Source organism: Vicugna pacos, chromosome 11 (genome assembly GCF_048564905.1).
Source record: "Vicugna pacos chromosome 11, VicPac4, whole genome shotgun sequence".
In the NCBI taxonomy this organism is placed as follows: domain Eukaryota; kingdom Metazoa; phylum Chordata; class Mammalia; order Artiodactyla; family Camelidae; genus Vicugna; species Vicugna pacos.
The window spans coordinates 75,799,991-75,823,376 of NC_132997.1; the positions used below are offsets into that span (position 1 = coordinate 75,799,991).

The window sequence follows — 23,386 nt, forward strand, 5'->3', positions numbered from 1 at the left end:
GGTGATTGCAAACACACTTCCAGAAACAACCACTAGTAAGACAAATACCCTCAAGTTATGTGAATTAAAGACCTTTGTTTTCCATTTTGATGGATTCCAGACCACCACAACCTAACCCATTCATTACTCTTTCAACAAATATTGATGAAGCACCTACTATGTGCCAGGCTCTGTTCTTGGCAAGAGATATACAGTGATTCTGAAAAACACCACTACACACTCAAGGCCAGAGATACCAAGGACACAAGTATACTCTAAGATGAAGTGTGAAGTCAATCCCTAGGCATCATTATTTTATAATAAGAGGATCATTAGCACCTCTCTGGCTTCTAAATGCTGTAAGGGTGTATTAAAACAGGAATTCAATGCAAGTAAGCAAGCATTTTTGACCACCCACTACGTACTCATCACTGAACTAGATATAATAAAATTTTAAAATGGACTGGAAGTAACCATGTATTGTTGAAAAAAAACAGATTTTAGAATCATAAGCTCTGACTCTGCCAAGTCCTAGTTATAAAGTAGGGACAAGTTACTTAACCTTCATGAATTTCAGTTTCCTCAACTTGAAGTGGTGAAAATTTAGAAAATTTGCTTTGTAAGGTTGTTGTCAGGATTAAATACAATATAATAAAAAGTGCCTTGCAGAGGTTAGGTGCTCAAGAACTGTTTACTGTTTTTCTCTCAAAGAAATTAGGGTACTGATACCAATTAGGAGATTACCATTTTAATAGATGGCCTAGAATAGGAGAGCAACAGCAAGACCAAAGGAAAAGTAAGAAATACCAAAGGTAGTTAAACAAGCAGGAAGGAGATTTAGCATTGCATCAAAAAGGTTTCATTAAACTCATTAGCTAAAAGAAACATTCTCTTAGGGATAAACAAAATATAGTATATCCACATAGTGGAACATTACTCAGCAATAAAAAGAAACGAAGTACTGATACATATTACAACAAGGATGAACCTTGAAAACATTGTGCTAAGTTAAAGAAATCAATCCCAAAGAACCACTTACTATATAATTTCACTTACATGAAATACCCAAAATAGGCAAACCTGTAGAGACAAAAGGTATAGTAAGTATTGGGGGAGATAACTAAGGGAAGCAAGGTTTCCTTTTGGAGTGATGAAAATGTTCTAAAATTGTGGAACATACCTCAACATAATGAAGGCCATATATGACAAACCTACAGCTAACATCATACTTAAAGGGGAAAAGCTGAAAGCATTCCCTCTAAGATCAGGAACAAGACAAGGATGCCCACTCTCACCACTTTTATTCAACACAGTTTTGGAAGTCTTAGCCATAGTAATCAGAGAAGAAAAAGAAATAAAAGGAATCCAAATTGGAAACAAAGAAGTAAAACTGTCACTGTTTGCAGATGACATGATACTACACATAGAAAACCCTAAAGAAGCAACCAGAAAACTACTAGAACTCATCAATGAATATGGTAAAGTTGCAGGATACAAAATTAATACACAGAAATCAGCTGCATTTCTATACACTAACAGTGAAATAGCAGAAAGGGAAATTAAGGAAATAATACCATTTACCATCATGCCAAAAATAATAAAATACCTGGGAATAAACTTACCAAAGGAGGCAAAAGACCTGTATGCCGAAAACTGTAAGACACTGATGAAGCAAACTGCAGACAACATAAACAAGTGGAACGATATACCATTTTCTCGGACTGGAAGAATCAATATTGTTAAAATGGCCATACCACCCAAAGCAATTTACAGATGCAATGCAATCCCTATCAAGTTACCAATGACATTCTTCACAGAGCTGAAACAAAAAATGTTAACATTTGTAGGGAAACACAAAAGACCTCGAATAGGCAAAACAATCTTAAAAAGAAGGACGGAGCTGGGGGAATCATGCTCCTGGGCTTCAGACTATACTACTAAGCTACAGTAATCAAAACAATATGGTACTGGCACAAAAACAGACACATAGATCAATGGAACAGGATAGAAAGTCCAGAAATAAACCCATGCATGTATGCTCAATTAATCAATGACAAAGGAGGCAAGAATATACAATGGAGAAAAGACATTCTCTTCAATAAGTGGTGCTGGGAAAACTGAGCAGCTACCTGTAAAAGACTGAAATTAGAACATTCCCTAACACCATGTACAAAAATAAACTCAAAATGGATTAAAGACCTAAATGTAAGACCACATACTATAAAATTCCTAGAGGAAAACATAGGCAGAACACTCATGGACATACATTACAGCAATATATTTTTTGAACCAGCTCCTGGAGTATTGGAAATAAAAGCAGAAATAAACAAATGGGACCCAATTAAACTTAAAAGCTTTTGTACAGCTAAGGATATCATCAAAAAGATGAAAAGACAACCTACAGAATGGAAGAAAATATTTTCAAATGATTTGACTGACAAAGGACTAATTTCCAAAATATATAAACAGCTCATACACCTAAATATCAAAGAATCAACCCAATCCAAAAGTGGGAAGAAGACCTAAACAAGCAATTCTCCAATGAAGACATACAAATGGCTGATAGCCACATAAAAAAATGCTCAGCATTGCTAATTGTAAGAGAAATGCAGATCAAAACTACAATGAGATATCACCTCACATCAGTCAGAATGGCCATCATTGAAAAGTCTACAAATGATAGATGCTGGAAAGGGTGTGGAGAAAAGGGAATCCTCTTACACTGTTGGTGGGAGTGTAGATTGGTGCAGCCACTATGGAGGACAACATGGAGGTTCCTTAAAAATCTGAAAATAGACTTACCACATGATCCAGCAATCCCACTCCTGGGCATATATCCAGAGAAAAATAAAATTCAAAAAGATACATGCACCCCAGTGTTCATAGCAGCACTACTTACAATAGCCAAGGCATGGAAACAAGCCAAATGTCCATCAACAGATGACTGGATAAAGAAGATGTGGTAAATGTATACAATGGAACACTACTCAGCCATGAAAAAGAACAAAATAATGCCATTTGCAGCAATATGGATGGACCTGAAGATTATCATTCTAAGTGAAGTGCACCAGAAAGAGGAAGAAAAATGCCATGTGACATCATTTATATGAGGAATCTAAAAAATAATAACAATACTAATAAGGACACAAGTGAACTAATTATTATTTTGATTTCCTGAATATGTATAAGCACATTTAACTGTCCTTTATGATTGGAATACTGCATTCTGTTGATTCTTATTTTGTAGTTGGCTTTATTCCTTTGATAACTATGTAAGTTTAAAAAGCTAAAGATCTAATCTGTTCTTAGAAACAATAATTAGTACATATACGTAAACAAAAAAATTGCAGTATACTGTATATATGTATTTACATGCAATATAATGAGTATGTGCAAACTGTACTAATTCCAACTAATAAAACTGAAAAAGGAAAAAAAAGAAAAAAATGTTCTAAAATTGATTACAATGGTTACGTAACTCTGAATATACTAAAAGCCAATGGAGTGTATACTTTAAAATGGTATGTGAATTGTACTGAATGTGAATTATATATTAATAAAACTATTGTTAAAGGTTAAATAATGCTTATAGCACCTTGGAAGTGCTCAGTAAATGTAGGCTGACAATGTTACTGTTATTTTTGTTTCCAGAAGTAAATACATTTAACCTCAATTTTTTTATGCATGTAATTGATGAGAATCATCTGCACCCTTAATCTCGAAATTAAAAAACCATTCTGTAATACAGAGGAAACATTAAGAAACCTCAGCAATGGTCTAATAAGCCAAACTCCTATAAACATTTACAACAATCAGAAATAATAACAACATTTATACCAATCAGAAATAATAACAGTAATACCTATGAAGTTTTCCTCAACTACTTCAGGTAAAGTTTACTGCTTCTTCCTCTATAATTTGTCTATTCATATTTCTACCATATCATTATCTGTTGTACATTTCATTTTTTCCCACCAAAGTGTGAGTTCTATCAGAGCAAGTACTATGTCCCATTCATTTCTGTATCCTCTGGGAGAGCATACTGCAATGCTGATACATAGTAGGTGCTTAATACACATTTACTGAATAAGCATCTAACTGAAAATTTGCAGATTTTGTGTAACTCCTCATCTATCTGAAGTCTGTTTCAGTCTCCCTACAGAAGAGGAGGAGAGGGTTTTGAAAGCTGATCAATTTAACAACTACAACTCACATCTCTACCTGACTAACAAATGAAAACACCTCAACAGGTGAAGTTTTACTAGATCTGCCACAATCTTGAATTTCCAAGGATCTCAGGAACAGGGAAATAATCTGAAATAGGTTATTCAGCCCTGGGAAAACCCTAGAAAGTTTATAATTAGCCCATGATCCCTGCATCATCACTAAAGTACAATAGATGCGAAGCTCCTCCCAGTTCCCCAACTTGCTGCTGCCTTTCAATGAACATTTGCCCACTTCTGGCTACCATAGGTACAAATATTAGTAACCAGTAGCAAAGTCTTGCTCCTCCAAGTATGGTCCCTAGACCAGCAACATGGGTAAGACCTGAGAGGTTGTCAGAAATGTAGAATCTCATTTTTAACTAGAATCCCAGGTGATTCACATACGCATTAAAGTTTAGGCTTTACTTCAGTAGAGTTGGCTGTGCCTTACCTCTAGATTCAGACTGTCTAGACTTGAATTCTACAACAGATCCACTGGAGTACCTTGGGCAGAACACTTCACCCAGAGATTCTCACTCTGATGTACACTTTATAACCACCTGGAGAAATTCTTAAAAATCACAATGCCTTGGTTTCACCAGAGATTGATTTAATTAGCTTAGGACCCAATATTCTTTTAAAGTTCCCCTAGCTAGGAGAATGCAGCCAGAATTGAGAACCACTGACTAACCTCTCTGAGGTTCTATAAAATGGGACAGTTAATACTTGACTCATAGTGTTGTGAGGAAAAAATCTGATCACCTTTGAAGAGCTTTTGGCCCAGTACTTGGAATGTATAAGTGCTCAATAATGGGTAGTTATTGTTATCAGACCTAGAAACATGGAAATGAATTGCCCTACAGCAGGGATAAAAAGAACATGCTCAAATGTACTAGCCTGGCCTCATCCTACAGGTAAGTACCTGCTAAACTCATGAGGTACAAAAGAAAGGACGAAATCAAAGAACACATTATCCCCAGGATGAGCTCTCCTAGAAGGCAACTTTTGATTGACGTTTCAAGGAAGCTTCAATGCGTCAGGTAAGGGGCACACCATCTTTGCAAGGTCAGAAAAGGCCACCATCTTGATTTGGAATGTACTGTCAGGGAGCACTATTTCAGCAGTTCTGTAACAGGAAATCCCCCTTACCGCACCTTCCTGATTTACACTGATTGTTGATACACACCACATGTGTCTTCAACACTCTTTTCCCCTCCCCCTAAATTTTCAATCATTCTGTTCCACACTTAGGCGATGAAAACTTAAAACCTGTGGTTATAACTTCTATGAGAAATTTCATTTTGAAAGCTTGCTAAATTTCAACTTTATTGCCACGAGGAAAACAGAAGAAACAAAAGACCTCAGTCATCTAACTAACACAAAAACCCCTAGTGAAGACATTTAATAAGTGTAAGTTTTCTTCTGCAAGTTGTTGAAAATCCTGACCTTTGGATTGGGGTGCCATTCATTTGCTTCTACAAATGTTCTACGAAACAACAGCATTTATTTTTCTAATGGTTTCAGGTTACATGTTTAGTTTCGTCTATGGATTTTAACTTGCCTAAGCCTGGCCTGTACTTCGTTTTGAATCTGCAGCTCACTGAATTTCACCTGAGTCTACTATTTCAAAGGGATTCATAATGGTCAGGAAAATAAGTCCATAATCTAGTTTTTCAATAATTGCAAGGAAATAAACACCTCAATGAAAACAGTGTACCCATTTGGACACTGAGAGATATACAAAGATTTATTTCAATGGTGATTACAAACATTTTTTTAACTGTGCATGATTTAGTGACTATGTCATCAAAAGCTCATGTTCTATCTGCAGCTCCTCTGCTTACCCACTATGGGCCTCCTCTGTGGTTAAATGAAACAAACTCCTCCTCTCTCTCACAGGGTGCACTGTGATAGCTAAAGAATGTCTATACTTAAAAGGCTTCTAAATTCTTTGGGAAGTCTCCTCAGTGATACTGGCATCCAAAGAGTGCTCTCAAAAGTCTCCTCTGTGCCAGTCTCTGGGCTGGTTCTAGTATCACCCTGGGGTTGGATCCTAGTCTCCAAGAAGTCTGAAATTCAAGGGTTAGATTTCAAAAAAAATGGCATCCTGAGGCTTGTTCAGAAGTTTGTCAATGAAGAACATTTCAAAAAGAATCTGGGACTAAACTAGACCTCTGCAAGCCTACAAGTAAGCACAGCCTCTCACAAAAACAATAAACTAATTCTAGTCTTCCTATTTCAGATTGGCCCAACTACCACAGAACACAAGTATTCAACCTAGTTCACCGAAGCTGAGTCACGGGATTATCATTAACTGTGTATATCTCATTTAAGGGCCTTAGGTTTGAAAATAGAGGTACTGAGTTCTAATCCCAGTTCTGCCACTTAAAAGTTAAGTTACTTTGAGCAACTTCCTTGAGTCTGTTTTCTCATGTATAATATGTAAATGCAAAAATTTTAAATAAATTTAATATATACTGTGAGGATCAGAGCAGTTTTTATAATCTTTGAAAAACATTACAAATGTAAAGTAATTATTTTTCTCCTGCAAACAATTGATTAGGGAGCTATTCAAAAATTGCTATCTTCTGCCTTCTTTAGTCTGCTTCTAATAAAACATTATGCCAGGTCTTTATAAATCTGTCTTCTTTGGCAGACCAGTATTCGTATTCACAGAGCAGCTTTAACAAGATGAATGACATTCAAAGAGAATCAAGAAATCCTCAGCTAGGATTTCTTTCAAATCACACAGCGATATATTATTTGAACAAAAAGTCAAAATATTTTCAGTGTCACTTTCCATCTGTATCCAAAACTTTACAAAGCACTTGTTTCACTAAAGAAAACCGCACTTTGATGCACAGGGTTAGTTTTGCTCTGGCTGTTTTCTTGACATTTGCTCAAAGAATATATTATAGCTAAAGGATTAAAAAGGATAAGAGTGTTTAAAAAGATGTTAGGGGAAAATAAATAATTTGGATCAAGTTCTAATTTGTAGAAAGAAATATGATACTATAGCACTGCTTTGTTAGAAACTATAGACAAATAGCAAACAGAGAAGTTCTTGCAGAAAAGTACCAATGAAGAGTTAGAAACACTAAATTACAGCTCATCCACATATGGATTATTCTTTAGCCACTGAAAAACAGACCATAATTACTGACTAAGAGGTTCTCAATGAGCAAGTTGTATAATATAATTCCACTTATACATTTAAAATTTTATATACATCTGTATGCATAGAAAAAGGTCTGAAAAAACATATGCCAGACAGTTAAAATTGTTGTATCTATGCAGTAGGATTAGGAGTTATTTGATACATGTATTATTAAATTTATATTAAAGAGCATGCATTTCATTGGTAATTAATAAAATAAAGAACATACAACTGTATGCGTAAAAACATGAAAAACAAGTTAAGCGTTTATAGCACAGGGAAATATATACAAGATCTTATGGTAGCTCACAGAGAAAAAGGTGTGACAATATATATATGTTCATGTACAACTGAAAAATTGTGCTCTACACTGGAATTTGACACATTGTAAAATGATTATAAATCAACAAAAAATGTTTTAAAAAAAGATACATTCTTTAAAAAATTTAAAAATTAAAAAAAAAAGAAGTTAAGCTTTAACCAGAAATACCCTATAAGTTTTGTAAAAAGCAGAAACAATGAATGGAAGATACTGTCTCTTTTAGCATATTAAGCTACCAAGTAAATGGCAAATAATTGGTCAACAAGTATTTACTGAAGAACTACTAGGGAAAGGCATGCTACTAGATGTTGTAGAAACAACAGAAATAATATGATCACTACTCTCACGGTAACCTACAATCTAGGGGTAGAGTCAACTCTACATGAACATACACAAAAAGATACCTGAGAACATAAGACAGAATATGAAAAAAACCAATGTACTGATTTTATACAATAAATGCCTTAGAAATTAAGGCTCAACAAATATTTCATGAATGAATAAATGAGGAGGCAGTAAAGAATTCATAGAGAAGGAGGACAAATTTGATCAAGGTTTTGAAATGCAGGAAAAATTCTGAAGTGGGTACAAAATGGGCAGACAGATGATGGAGTGAGGGATCCAGAGGGCTAGAAATTAAGAGAACAGCAGACAGTAGGAGCTCTATGACAAGAAGCTACACTATCTGCTTCTGAATAAAGTCAGGTAAAGGGGAGGGGAAGAAGCTAGCCAAGGAGGGTAGGCTGACTCTACAGGGCCTTGGAAAAGTGGAGGAGAATGAGGGGGACTTGAGTTAGCAGACAGAGGTTATCCCTGAAGGTTTTTAGCTAGGCAGTGATAGGAGAACATGGAGCTTCAAAAAGATTAATCAGGCAGGAGGATAAAGACAGGCTAGAGAAAAGGAACCCTTAGAGAGAGGTGACAGAATAGATGGGAGGTGATGACTGCCCAAATCAGATGGAAACAGCCACAAGGTAAACAATAATAATTTTCATTTAGCCCCATTCTGAAACTTTCAAATCAGACTCAAGCTAATATAAACCCCTAGAAGAAAGGCCTTTGAAGTTGTCTGGGTAAAACAATGAAGAGCATTGTGCTATTATGCTACAATGGGGATGGTGAAAATCACCAACTTCAGAGTGAAACTGTCTTGTATCCAACCACAGCTTGGCCACTTACCAGTAAATATAACCTCTGAGACTTTGTACAGAATATATAGCCTCTTTGCTCCATAGTTTCTTCATTTTAAGTGGTTATGAAAGTGTTCTCTACTTGAGTTTAACAAACTCTCAGTTCAAAGAGAAAGATAACAGAGGGAGGTACAAAGGAAGGGTTTTCTTGAAACTTCAACCTTATCAGTTCCCTTTATCCTTCACAAAGTTTCTCTGGGCTTAGAATGTGAAAGAAAAATAATGTACAGTATGGTTCCAGTTTATAAATTAAAACAAAGTCGTTCTAAAATCGCCTAACAATATGATGGGAACTTGCCAACAACTTTTTCAAATATTATTTTTCTGCTTTTTTCCCTGCCATTTCCCTTACATCAACGACATTGTTGATTCATTTATAGTATTCTCTTCAATGTATCTGCTTCCAAAATAGACCTCCTCCCCAGAGAAACTAATAAGCTCTATCCCATATTGGATCAGTTGTTCTATTCCTTCAACATGTCATGAAGTGTGACGATCATCTATTTCAATTGTTCATGTGTCTCTCTGTGATTATTCTTTTCTTGTTTTCCCTAAGAACTATTTTATTTCCTAACCCACTAGACCTTTGAATACCCTCATAGGAGGATCTATGGCACAAATTTTTTTTTACTGCTCTACAATGCTTATTAGCACAGGGCTTTTGAGTGCCAGACAGATGAATGGATAAATAAATAAAATAGTAAATGAACTAAAGACTGGGTCCCTCTTATCTAAGTATGGTGAAGAGAGGACAAGACTGGGTTCTAATTATGGTCATACTAACTTCACATCTTAGGACCCTGAACCAGTCACGTGATTTTTCCGAGTCTCTGTTCCATCATATACACACATACACACATATACACACATGTTTCTCATCAGACTAAGAATTAAATGAGATAACATATGTAAAACACAGTAAGAAGTCAACAAAAAGTAACTATTATTGGCATTATTATTATCTACTCTTAAGGCCAGGTCAAAATCCCTCCTCCTAGGCACCTGTCCTGACCACTCCCGCTCTTAACTTACCCCCCTTCTCTGAGCTCCTATGGCCCTCCTAACAGCCTGAATATATCCTATCTTCTTCTCATTGCTATTATTTCCTGCATGCCTTGTGTGTGGGATCTTTAACTCACAGAATCTTAGAATTAGATGCTATAACTAGAAAATGTAGTTGATTTTCTTCATTTTATGGATAGAAAAACAGACTAGTACCAAAGTCTTCTTGAGAAGTTCATAAACAGAGGCTCCACTTAAGCCTCCAGGTTTAATGAGTGATGTCATTGAGTCTCTGCTCCACAACTCATTAGCTGGGTGGTGTGGTCTTAGGCAAGTTATTTAACTACTCCACACCTCAGTTTCCCCATTTGTCAGATGAAGAAAATACTACTTTCCTCATAGGTTTGATAAGAGAATTAAATGTTAATCTATGTAAATTGCTGAAAATAGTATTTGACACATAATAAGCACCCAACAATACTAGGTAATATTATTAAATTATTACTATTATTAAGCTGTAGGGAAAACCACCGTTATTCCACAGTATTTCAAAGATAACACGACAAATATAAGCTATTTACTCTTCCCAGCTTTCCAATCTCATCTTTCATCTTTCAAGGTGTTTTTGCAAGTGAAGACAAGGTACTGGTTAAATCCCCAAGTCACTCAATACAAACATATAGATACAAATACGTACTCCATCGTTTCCAAATATGCAGCATATATTTTTTTCACTCTTCATCCCTCATCACACAAAAAGCAAAACACATGAATTAAGATTTGTAAATAATGTAAGTACTTTGACTGACTTAACGTGTCTGTTCCATGCAGTGTGATGATGGTTATCTCTACATAGATTTTTATGTGTATGCCAATCCCAGTGTGTTTTGAGTATAAATTCCTAGAGACAAAAATGATGTCTGCTTAAGTCAATCAAACATAAACTCTGGGGCACTTGGACTAAATTCAATCAAGTATTTAGAGCAGAATTTTAGAAAAATGTTGAGAATGAGGAAGGATTAATGAAAGAAGGGACTTGGGTGGAGCATTAAAGGACAAAAAAATTTTAAATCAAGACAGAAAATGAGTGCTCAAGATAAAAGGTATAGTATGAGCACAGTGTGGAGATTCAGCAAAGATTAGTCTGACTAAAGTAGAGAGATGATACTGGAGACCATTGAGAGAGATGATACTGGAGACCAGAACACTAGAGAGAAGAGTTGACTTCATATTTTATTCCTCTTGGGTAGCCCCACTATCTAGCACTAAGCTTGACATATGGTTGATAATAACTATTATTGAATTAAGCAAAATAACTGTTTTCTCTATACCAAAGTGAAGAAGACTGAACAGAACTGAACCCAACTCAATCAGATCATAAAACCAAAGAACAAAGGAGTTCAGCAAAGTATCTATACCTTCTACAGCACTAGCTACAAGTCTATGAACATGTATTTACTTTGCCTACATGACCATCCATGGACAAGTGCAAGAAATAAAACACACCAAACTTTCTCATGCTCACATATTCATATTCTCTCTCCCTCGACTCCCATCTCTTTCTGTCACACACTCACACACACACACACACACCCCCACACACTGCTCAGAGTTCCAATCCATTGCCTCATAGACAGACACAACCGAAAACTTAAGGTACTAAGAAGCACTGAAATTAAGAGTCTTAACATGTAATTCACTCTGATGAAGGATTCTCAGAAGAGGCTCCTGACTCTAGGAGGCCAGAGCATGTGACTGTAAGGCTGAACAGCCCAGGAAGTTTTAAAAGAAACTTCTTTTCTTCTATGAGGTGCCCATCCCACCAGGAGGCCTTGGGAGAACAGGAGAGAGAATGTAAATAAATATAGCAAGAGAAAGAGTGATATTTTGTATGACAATAGCAGCACAATATGTATTGTACAGGAACACAAAACTCTTCATGGATTATCCTTGACCCCAAGAACCAGGTGATAAATTATACAAACGTGGTTATGACTGAAAGATCTATTTACTTCCTGATTCACTAAAATTAATTATGCCACCTCTACAAGGAGTAGACCACAGTTTCCCAATCTCTACCACTTCCAGCACTATACAGATCCACAATGACTAAACCGTGGCTAAATGACATGATAACTGTATCTTTGTGCGATATCACAAATTCACAGGGGTACAGTGAGCTGCACCCAGCACTCAAGACCTGGGCACCAAAGTTCAAATATTACAGAAAATGCATCTATTTTATTTTCAAAAAGGTACAATAAAACATACACAAAACCTCAGGGGATTTCTGACACCCTTTAATACAATATTAAATTGTATAAAATCCTTCTAAAGTTGCTGGAAGACAAATCATGAAATGCCAAACAATGGCCTTAGATTTGAGGCTTTTCTTGACGTAAAAAATCTCTAAAAAATGCCTTTGGTTGATGCTGTTGAAGTGATAAGAGGTCAGGAGTATGTAATTTGACAGCTGTACCTGGGCCTCATTCATCTTCCCAGCCTCAGTATCAAACAGGGGCCTGGAACTAGATGCCTTCTCAATAAGTAAATTCACAAGTGAATGAATATGATAAAATAGTAGCCTGTTTTTACTGTATAAAAGAAAGAAGAGTAACATAAAAATTATCAAGCAAATTCTAAAACCTTTATCTTATATATCCGACAATAACCAAATTAATACTTTAATTTTAAGTTATCTGTCCCTGGAACATACTTCATAACTCAAACCTCATCAAGCGCAGTTATAACACACTTTAGCTAGAGTATGTGAATATGTGCAATGATTTGGAAAATGAAAATGGGAGAGGGCAAGGGTCACTGTCCATGTTGAAAACATGTCCTTCCCCTCTCCACTGCAGTAAAAGAATTTATAATGGCCTCTATTTTCCTATAGGCCCAGTTCCATTTTACTATGACTAAAATTCAACATTCTCATCTTCTTATCTGGATTTACCCAACCCACCTTTACTCTCATACATGTCCTTTCTTCTTCTTTTTTCATTACATAATTTGGAGCCAACAAAAATGCATTATAACTTCTTAAAACCCAAATTAGACATTCTAGAAATACGAGCTTTTCTTAAAATAATTTCTAACATGTACTTTTTATATATTTTTAAATTATAAACATTTCTGAATTAACAAAAATGTGCAAATAGGCTTCTATAAAAAAGAATGTGATATGGTTCTAGCAACATGAACCAAAAGAATTTCTAATACATACCTTCTATGTAGCCAGGATGGTCTCCTTACTGCCAAACACATACTTAGGCTTTGCCTTATGCTCTTTCCCTTGAGTTAAATGTCCTCTCAACTTGCCTCTATGTCTCCAAAATCTACACATCTTTCACAAGGCCCAACATAACTCTCACCTATGTCTGGTCAGTATTCATATCTACTTTTCCTGTTACACCCTGGCAAACTATTATGTTCCATTTAGCACTTCATTCTATATTTTCTGTGTTATTCTTCAGATTTAGCAGTATAAATGTTATCTCACTAACAAGCTATGAGTTCACTGACAGCAGGGACAGTGTCTTTTGAAGGGGGAAGGTCAAGTGTTTTGTAGAGTATCCTTCAATTTGGGTTTGACTAGTGTCTTCTCATATTTACAAAGAGTTATGGATTTGGGGGAAGAATATCACAAGGGTGAAGTACCCTTCCCACCACAGGGAATACATGATATGAACATGACTTATCTGCTGATGTTAACCTTGATCACTTGGTTGAAATGATGGCTGACAGTTTCTCCACTGTAAAGTTACATTTTCCCCCTTCACAGACTCTCTTCTTCAGAAATGAGTTGTTAAATCCAGCCCATACTCAAGAGGAGAAAAGAAGCTCCATATCCTAGAAGTATCAAAGAACTGGTGGGAATATGCTGAAACTGTCATAATTAATTAATTACTATTATGGGAAAGATGCTTTGAGGCTATGCAAATATCTTGTTTGCCTTAAGTTTCATCAACTTACTTTAACACTGATTAGTGGATCTTGCCGACAGCAATAATTACTATTGTGTTCTAATGTTAATATGGAACCATATCTTTTATTTTTTGTAGAATCTGCCATTATTTGTCCGGCATGAAACTAAACACAGAGTAGGTAACAACAAATATTTGTTAAATGTAACTGAATTTTAAGAAACATTTATGTAAAATAAAGTGAGACAGTGAAAGGTGGATGAGTTCAAGGCAAATACGTATTTTGGCAATGTGCTGTTCTTATGTCATATGTCTTGGTTAATGGAATGGGAATAGAAAGATAAAGAATTAACTACCTCACCTCTGCTAAAACTAGGAAAACTTCCTGGGGAAAGGAGAACAATAATAATAGTTGCATACTGCCTTAGAGTTTACAAAGTGTACTCCACATTCATTATTTAGAATTTCAAAAGCTCTCAGAAGAGAAAAATTTTAAGAGATAGAGATTGAAAAAGTATTTAAATTTGTGAAAAGGTACTATTAAACTGGGAATTGGAAAATTAGGCATAGAAACTACATAAGGCTAACCAAGAAAAGCAAAAAGTAAAGACAAAGAAGACACAGATACAATAAAAAATTCTATGGGTCCAGTCCAAGGCTTTAGATCAGGGGGTAAAGTTGACTTAATGCATGGTATAAAACCATACACTCAGACTACCAAAAATAGAGTCATGGTTAAAATAATGAAGTATGTCATTAAAATAAGTATTAAGAATGGACTTCAAGAGAATATTCATTGAAGGTGAAAAATGAATGGAAACTTCATGTATGTGTTTACTCATTTCTGCATTCATCACTTCTACTTTTCCAGTGCCTTTAAAAGGTTCTTAACCTAGTATGTACCCAAAAATATTTGCAGAAGTTCTACTATGTGTCATATATAATGCTAGACATTTGGGGATATACAATAATTAGATGTGGTCCCTTCCTGCAAACAATTCGCATCTTAATTGGAAAGGTAAAACAAACAAGTATATATATGTGAAAAGTAAGAAAGCAAAACAAGGCAGAAGGGGCCAAAAGAATAACATAAAGGGAAAGAGCTTCAATACTCCAGAGAACGAAGAGATCACTATGGAATGACCTGTTCAGGAAAGACTTTGTGAAAACAAGGGGCATTTGCCATGGGTCTCCAAGAATTGGGTAGAGTGGAGGGTGAGATTTGAACAGAGCCAAGAAAAAGGCATTCAAAGCAGAGACAGGCTGGCTGAACAAAGGTATGGGGTTGAGATAAAGGTGTTTTAAGTGAAAATCAAGCACAGCTAGAATAAAAGGTATATGAAAACATAGGGTACAAAAGGTAAGCTGAGACTGAAAAAGGCTTTGAATGCCAAGTTGAGGAATTTGAACATTTTCTATAAGCAATACAAAAATAATCAAAGTTTTCCAGCAAAAGAGTGACATGATGAATAGGAAATTTTAGAAATATTAAGCTGGCTTTTGATGTGCATAATAAATAGTGTATATCTTGATTAAAGATATGGTTATGGCAGTAAAGAGGCAGAAATACAAAGAAAGCACTCTGAATATAACAAAAAGGGGCAGACTGGAGCAAAATAAACTTGAGAACAAAAGATTAACCCAAGATTTCTTTGTTAGGAGCAAGAAAAGCATAACATCACATAGAACAGAGAGGAAGTTAGGCAAAGTGTAAGATTCTTAAGTATGAGGAACAATCTTATTTTTTAAATGTATTCCATCATCACCCTGTTTGTATGAAATTCAAGTTGCCTAAGCAAAGAGCGGAATAGGTAACTGTATTAAAGGACTAACTAGAGAAGTTCCCAAAGTGATACATAAGTAGTGGCTTTAGAAAGAGAAATACAACTGCATTAGAATGCTTTAAAAGTATTTGGAAAATGGAAGCCACATGACGTGTTAATTACAGTATTAATTCAGGGGAAGAAGAAAAAAACTCATATCAAGGTGGCAATATGAATGAATTAACCGGAAAAGTGTACTTTACCCAAGCTAGAACTATCAGTTCATTTTAATGTTGGTATATAACAAATCTAAAGATGTCTCTTCTCCCATTACCATACACACACATACAAAAAAAACAGCCACTCTATGTTCTCTACCTCTGTTCCTTAAAGACAATTACCCCTATAAATTCTCCCTACATTCTCTTAATCCTCTAAAACAATTCCCTAATTCTCCTTTCTTCTGTATAAAGTTCGGTATCACTGTGTCTTAGTCACTCTTTATTTCCACCTTAAAATATTAAATGTATATATTAGAAATTTTCTGAAACTGCCTTTAATAAAAGAAATAATACTTAGCCTTCATATAATACTTGCAGTTGACAAAATATTTTATACATATTACCGCTCAGAATCCTCACAGAAGCAATGCACAGCAAGTATTATCATATCTATCTATTACAGAGAATCAGCAAGCCCAGGGCCACATATTCATAAGTGATAGAGCCAGGTCTGAATACAGGCTTTCTGGATCCAAATTCCATATTCTCTTCCCTACATCACTCAGCTTCATAATGTGCCAGTAGATGTATCTTATTATTCAAAACGTATGTTATTATTCTGTATTATGTTTAAGTGAATACATCTTTTAAAAAAATAAGGTATTTACACCCAAGTGCCTATTACAGGGCCATTTACTAAGAAGATTTAGTTATTTTTAGAAGCTCATTATGATGACAGTTATCACTGGATGAAAAGTTACAATTGAAGTATAACGTTTGCAAAATGGCTGAGACTATAGCAAAACCAGTTTTGCCTTTAATTCTGCAATGCAACATGCAACAACAAAGACAATATGGGTGATTTAAGGATATGTGAGCATCAAAGGGCAGAAACAGGGCATTCCTACTCTCTTTAACTCTGCTAAGGCCTCAAATACTGATATAGTTCAGAGCATCTTATTACCAGGGAGACATAAATCAAAAGGAGTTCAGCTAGGAGCAATAAAACAGATTAGTGTCTGGAAGCACTGACTTTCAAGAAAGTTTTAAAAGAATTAAATCCAGGTAGTCTAGATAAAAAACAGCTACAGAGAAACCTTTTTTTGAAGCTGACACTCACACCAAAGACAGAAATTATTTTAAAGGTAAGTGCCTAAAAAATATAAAGAGAAATAATCAAATATTTGGAGAATATAAAGGGAAAATTTTAGAGAAATTTACGGGCAAAAACCTATGGGACGGAATAACTCTCTCCCACAGGAGTGGTGAAAACTACTTTCCTAGAGATATTTAATACCATGTTGGACAAAACAAGAAAAGGACTACATATGGAATGATCCTGGCTGGACTTGCCCCTGAAGTGGTGGGAGGATTAAAGATGACCTCTTAGATCTTTTCCATTTCTGATTTTTTTTTAATTCTATGAAGTATTATGGGGCACAGCCTTCTGCCTATTTCCCTTCTCCCCATGATGCCCACTTTCTCCTTTTACAAAAGGAAACAAATTGTATACTTCATTTTAAGCAGATCTTGTGTGTTCAATGAACAGGTAATATAATCCTAGGTACAGGAGAAAACAGCTAATTCCTAAACTTACAATAGTCTTTTTTTCCCCACAGTGGTTTCTGGGGCTCTTACAAGTTTTTCCACAAACTAAAGAGGAAGTAGTTCAAATAAGTTTGAAGAAGAGCTGCTTCATGAGGAAAACTATTAATGTTCTCCCTTCTTGTATCTGATCACAGAGTTGACAGTGACCCTGGGAGCTATAAAGCCCTGGGTCAAATTACCATCAGAGCTGCTGTTCAGGATTATCTTTTACCTTTCAGCATTTTATGCTGAGTGACAGCAAAATCTATTTGCAATCCACGTTTTTATGGCAATGACATTTACCTTTGAAAAGATGTAGCCTTAAACACCTATACACTTGGGCAAATGCTGTAAAAGATTCAAACCTAAGAAGCCTCAGTCTTACTCTCTTTCTCCAGTCTGAAACTTAAAAATAAAAAGTTTCTCAGCCAGCCTTGAAATAGATTCCAACTCTCCAGAATTCTCATTCAGTGAAAGCCCCAGAAAATATAACAGCATTTCTTCATTTTGCTGATTTATAAGGACAAGATGTAGCAAAACCCAGGGAGCTCTGAGAACCTGTCCCTGAGCCCTTTAAAAATAAAACTGTAGCTCTTTTATGAGAAGGGACAGCAGGGCAGAGATAGTCCTCCAATAATGAACCCTGATGCCACTTCTATCCAATCTAAACAACCTCAGTAGCTGAAGACCCATCAATTGCCACCTTGCCTATTTGAAAGACTCTTCGTCTACCCACACAGAAAGTTCATAGATACTAACACCAAACTTTCCAAACAATTTTTAAATACCATTTTCACTTTTCCCTAGTAAAAATGAGACTGTTCAAACCTAAAAAGACTGGCCTCTTAAACTGGAATAGGATTTGGAGTTTTTAAAGCCCTTCCAACACAACTCATCTGAACCCAGAAAGAAAGGCTGGCATTTATAATCTGATTTTTAAAGTGAGGAAAAAATGTGACTGACATTAGGTAGTCTGAAGGAGAACCCACTGTGAACATTTTCAAACCTTCCCCCAAAAGGGACCAATATAAAAGCGGTTATTCCAGAAAACTTTAGAGCGGGTTTCAAAAAAGGCTGAATTCCTACGTAGCCTCATCTCAGGACAGAAAGAAACAAGAAAAACAAAAAGGCACTTTTTCTATAATCTGAGGAAGGAAATGTGACCCTGACCCTTTAGCAGCCTATGAACCTGACTTAATTTTCTCAAGAAACCCATTACATCTTCTCCCCACAGGAGCCTGCCAAAAAGTTTTTGGCTACCACTTCTCAGCCTCCAAGCCTCAGCAGCCACGGGAAAGGCCGGCAGCCTGGACAAGGACAACCTGGCAGCCCCCGTTGCCTAATCATGTCAGGAGTCCCACACTCCAGTGTTCCTTCGCCGGAAGCTACCAGTTTTTCAGGTGAATCAGATTCTCCTCCAAATCTGTACTCCCCTCACCCTACATACACCGAGTACTCACTCCCACCCCCCAAACTCCCCCACCTCGCAAGAGTGGGAAGCAAGTTTCTCACCATCCTCATAGTTTTTGAGATAGTAATCCGGGCCGGGACCCCCGCGGCTTTTCGCCGGATTCCTCAGGTTCTGGAACTGCAAGAAGTCGGTCCTTTTGCCCCCGAAGCGCAGAAAGGCGGGCGAAAGTCCCCGGGCCAGGGTCACCAGACGCTTGGAGCTGCAAGGGTAGAGAAGGAGAGAGGAAAGGATCCGGGGGACAGGCAAGTGCGGCGGGCACCAGCAAGGCCCTCTTCCCACTCTGCGGCGTTGCTCCAGGCGCCCCAGCCCGCCCAGCCTTGGGCCGTTGGGGCCCGGGGGCTGTCTCCTGCACCCAGTTGGCCGCAGCCCCCTCCCTCAGGCACCCGAACGACGCTTGCCAAAGGTAGTGCTTATTTGCAAAGGGTTAGATTGTGTTTGTTTCAGTGTACATGGAGTGGGGGTGGGACACTTCCGCTGATAACAAGGGGCTAAGGCGCAGTTGCCGGGCCTCTGCCTCTGCCCGGAAAGCGCTCCTGGAGGAGATGCGCAGCGCACGGACTCTGGGCTCCGACTTTTGCCAAACTTCTCAGATGAAAGCCGGAATCTGCCTTCTTGGCTCCAGGAGAAGCGCAACCTCTGTGGAGAAGGTAAAACCTGCCTTCTTTCTCTCAACCCAAGCACCTGAAGTCAAGTTGATTCTGACTTTTTTAATACCTGAGTTGGTTTTCCTTTTCCACTACCATATAACCACAGCATGCATCTCACAAATTTCTGAGCAAGAGAGATTCCCAGGGTAAATCCTTGCCTTTCTGAGAACACTCCCCATCTCCGCTTTGCACAGTAAAAGCAATGTCTTTCTGGCCCCTGGAATTCAGCGCGATCTCAGGAAAGGTAACATTCTCCTCTCCACGCTCCGAGTTGTGCTCCATCTTTTTCCCTTCCCACTTGGGCCCGTCTGGTAGCTCTGGGGAAAGTGAAGTTTGCCGAAAAGTGAAACCTGCGCGTTGTAAGAGATTCAAGGAGCTTCAGAACAATGACATTTACATCTACTTAGGTTCAGGATTTCCAAAAAAATAGGTGTTTTAAAAAGTCAAATGCTGCTAATTTGGAAAGGAGTAAAAAAAAGGGGGGGGCAGCGCAGATGCTCTTAATGGGCATCAGCTGTTGAGTTCCGGATCTCTAAGTTATTTTTAACGCTTTGCTGGTTCAGATTCTGAAAATCAAAATCCAAATGGTACTAAAGAGTACCATAAAGGCGGTGGATAGGAGAGGGGGGAAAAACCCGGAGACTCCAGTTTCGGAGTTTCTAATTAAGAGTTGTGGCCGCCGGGAGAAGTCCGGTGGCCGGCGGGAAGGGTCGTTTGGCCGAGAACTCCAGGATTGCGTTCCTGGGCGGGAGCAGACAGGCGTCGTGTGGGTCGGCGGCGGGCAGAAACGTTGGTGCGAGTCCGGCCCCATGGAAACGGCATTTCCAACAACTGTCCAGCCAGAAACCTGAACAGCCAATGCAAATACGCCCTGCTACAGCTTCTTATCCGAAAAGCCGCCTTCCACAATCTTTTCTACGGCAAGCAGCGAGAACATGAAGGGTTTTTTTTTTTTAAGGTCATGAAAAAAAAAAACCCTGAAGGAGTGCGCGCAGGTGAAGAAATGCAATGCAAGTGGGGCGTGCAGTCGCCCCCCACCTTCGGACGAGCTCAAAGGCGCGCGCTGTTGCATGGAACAGCTTCCAAGGAGGAACCCGGACGGCGCAGAGCTGCTCCTGCCCTCTCAGCGGAGGCAAGGGCAGGAACCGAAACGGCCTCGGAGGCAACAGCAACCACTCACTCCGCCCGCAACGCTCGTTCCACGTGGAAGGAGCACTCTACCCGGCGCCTCCGGCTACCTGCCGCGTCCGCTGACCCGGCCGAGGCCAGGGTAGACCCGGAGAGCTGAGGAGCGGACGCGTGCGAGAAGCAAACTCGAATTTCGCAACGAGTGAAAGATACTCACGAAAGACGCGCGGCGGACGCGGCCTCACGGTAGAGAAGTGAGACTGGGAGCGCTTGGGGCTCTTGGAGCTCACAGCTGAGGCTCCAATTTGGAGGGAATTTTTTAAAATTCAACACTTCGGTTCGACATTGCAGACTATTTTTTTTAACAATGCAACTCTGTCCCTTTGGGGGAAAGGATCGTGGTTGCCTAACTGCTGAACAGTGACAACCCCGGGAAAGGGTGAGCCCAATTAGACTCCAGTCCCTAGGATGGAGAGTTCTTGATCTCAAACCTCCGGGTTTGCTAATCCTTCGGTGCGGGGTTTAGACCTTCGAGACATCCCCGGAGTATTTCTAGGACCCTTTCCGCTCTCCTTATATACGCTATGACTGGAGCGAGGATTTTTTTTTCTTTAAAGAAAAACTAAACTATGCAGTTACCGCAGGAGATTTAAGGAGGAGGGACTGGGGGGCCATTCAGTCTATAAAAAGCGTTCTACAAAATCCTGAAGTCTGGAGACGACAGTGGAGGATATAAAATTAAAAATTAAAAATCCTATCCAACTTGCCCACTGCTCAAGCTTCTGCATAGATTCGTTTTCTGTCTGGGAGTGGGAGAGAACTAACGAAACGATCTTTCCGTGGAAAATTCCTGTATCGTGCGATCCCCGCTTAAACATTCACACAGACACACGCAGACACGCACTCTAACACACAGCCATTCCTCTCGGGTCTTTGTTGCTGGAGACCTTTTCTTCGCTTTTGCAACTGCCCTGAACCTCTTGTTTCTTTTCAGAAGGAGATGGGGAGGCTAATTGTGGATATATGTAAGCACAACATTTTTTCAGTCATAACTGATAAGTTTCTGAAATGCCTTCTGCATTGCAAACATGTGCATCTTAATAGAAAACATTGCTTTTCTCAATCACCAGTTACAGCCTACAGCAAATATTCCAGGAGGAAAACCTTTCTTCTCTTTGAGAGATCCACTTGACTTAGTTTCTTTTTCTTCTTCTTCTTCCCCCTTTGAAATGGGGGCTAGGAAGGGGTGGGGGTTGTTACTTTAAAAAAAAATGATCCATTGAAGCCCCTGCCTTACCTTAAGAAATCGAGCCAGCCATCATGAATGATGGACGGATCCAGCTGCAGAGAGAGGAAGTTTTCATTGACTGTCCTGACTGGGTTCTTGGTGCTCACATCAAGCAGAATCAGGGTCTTTTCCTTCAAACCTGGAGCTCTGTCTACAGGCAAGGGTCTCCTGTCTCCAGCTTGGGAGGAAAGGGAGAGATGGAGCAACAGAGCCAAGAAGAGAGCCACCGGGGCTAGGCACGCGGGGGGGCGGGAGTTGCTGGAGGGCATGGCTTCAGGGAAAGCACAGAGCACCCTCATTAAATCCCTCTGATTTAAACCTCTTTCCTACAGGGTCTCACTGGTGACTAATTGTCCTTATCTAAAGTGTGTGTCTGTCTGCCTCCCCCCCCCCTTTTTTTTGGCCTTCCTCCCCCCCCCCCCACCTCTCTTGCTCGCTTTTTTTTTTTTCCTTCAGTGTTTTGGTGCTGGTGGAGAGAACTCACGCCCCTAGCCAGCCTTCTCAGCGACTCGTGCCAAGAGTACTCGTTCACCAGCACCGCCCCTTTAAGAGATTTCGACTGCAGACATTTTTTAACTTTTTAAAGGTAAGGGGGTGGGGGGAGAGGCGGGAAGGAGGAGGAAGGGGTGGCGTTGTACCCTCCTGATTTAACCCTCTAGGATCGGGAAGCAGAGGGAGGGATCGAAACAGTACAGTTGTAACATTTCGGGTATGGGGCGGGACGTCTTGTTTTTACTTCCCTCCCAGCAAGACTTTGGGGAGGGCGGTTCTAGCTCTGACCTCGACGCGAAAGCCCCTGCGCCCAGTACCGGGAGCGCTGGAAGAGTCCGCACCAGTCACGCGCCTGTTTGTCCTGACAGTGTCAGGCATTTCGTCCACTCCAGGGCCCTTTTTTGGGTTGAAGCAGTTAAGAGCGAGGGTGGTTACGTTGCAAGAGGGGTCCTGCGGAGAAGTGTGATTGCTGCCAAAGCACAAAGGGCAGAGGGAGACTCCATGGACCCAAGTATGGACCTCTGCGACGCGCTAGGCTTCCACACAGAAGCCTCCTCTGACCTCGACAGGGCAAAGAGTGGCCAAAAGGAATACACAGAGTGACCAGGTCAAAAGGCTTACCCGCCTGCAGGGGCAAAGGGCCCAGGCTGCGCGTGGCTCCGTTCTGCCTGCAAGTGTCTTGAGAGATTCAATATACGCTGACGTAGGCCAAGTCAAACCAACCCAGTCTGCACTTGACTAGGCTGGGTGGCGCTATGCCCATATGGCCACTGCTTGGCCACTCTACTCCACTGCAGTGACAGAGCCACTCCTCCAGCATCGCCTCTAGGTCAACTTGGGCTTATCCCTCCCGTGGGGAAGTGCGCCTTTCTGGTGCCGGAGAGCAACAGAGTGACACAGATGGGTTTTCAAATTTGGCCAGGAGTCAAGGCCAGAGTCGGCCTGCAGGTAGCTCCTGGATACAGGAGAAAGCCAGGAGCCACGCGGTGCCCCATACACCCTAGCTCA

General features: G+C 39.2%; 1 protein-coding gene across 2 annotated transcripts in view; it reads right to left on the minus strand.

The window, feature by feature from the left end:
- HPSE2 (heparanase 2 (inactive)) overlaps positions 1 to 22,257 on the minus strand; it is a 569,659-nt gene extending 547,402 nt beyond the window's left edge. The window contains exons 1-2 of one of the 2 annotated variants that reach the window (XM_006210536.4): positions 21,896 to 22,257; positions 18,865 to 19,022 (exon numbers count right to left, since the gene is read on the minus strand). In XM_006210536.4, coding sequence (XP_006210598.1) covers positions 18,865 to 19,022; positions 21,896 to 22,185 — 448 coding nt within the window. In that variant the 5' untranslated portion in view covers positions 22,186 to 22,257. The remainder of the gene's footprint in view (positions 1 to 18,864; positions 19,023 to 21,895) is intronic. The other variant, XM_015244637.3, reaches the window with a different exon arrangement.
- Between the last annotated feature and the right edge of the window lie 1,129 nt (positions 22,258 to 23,386).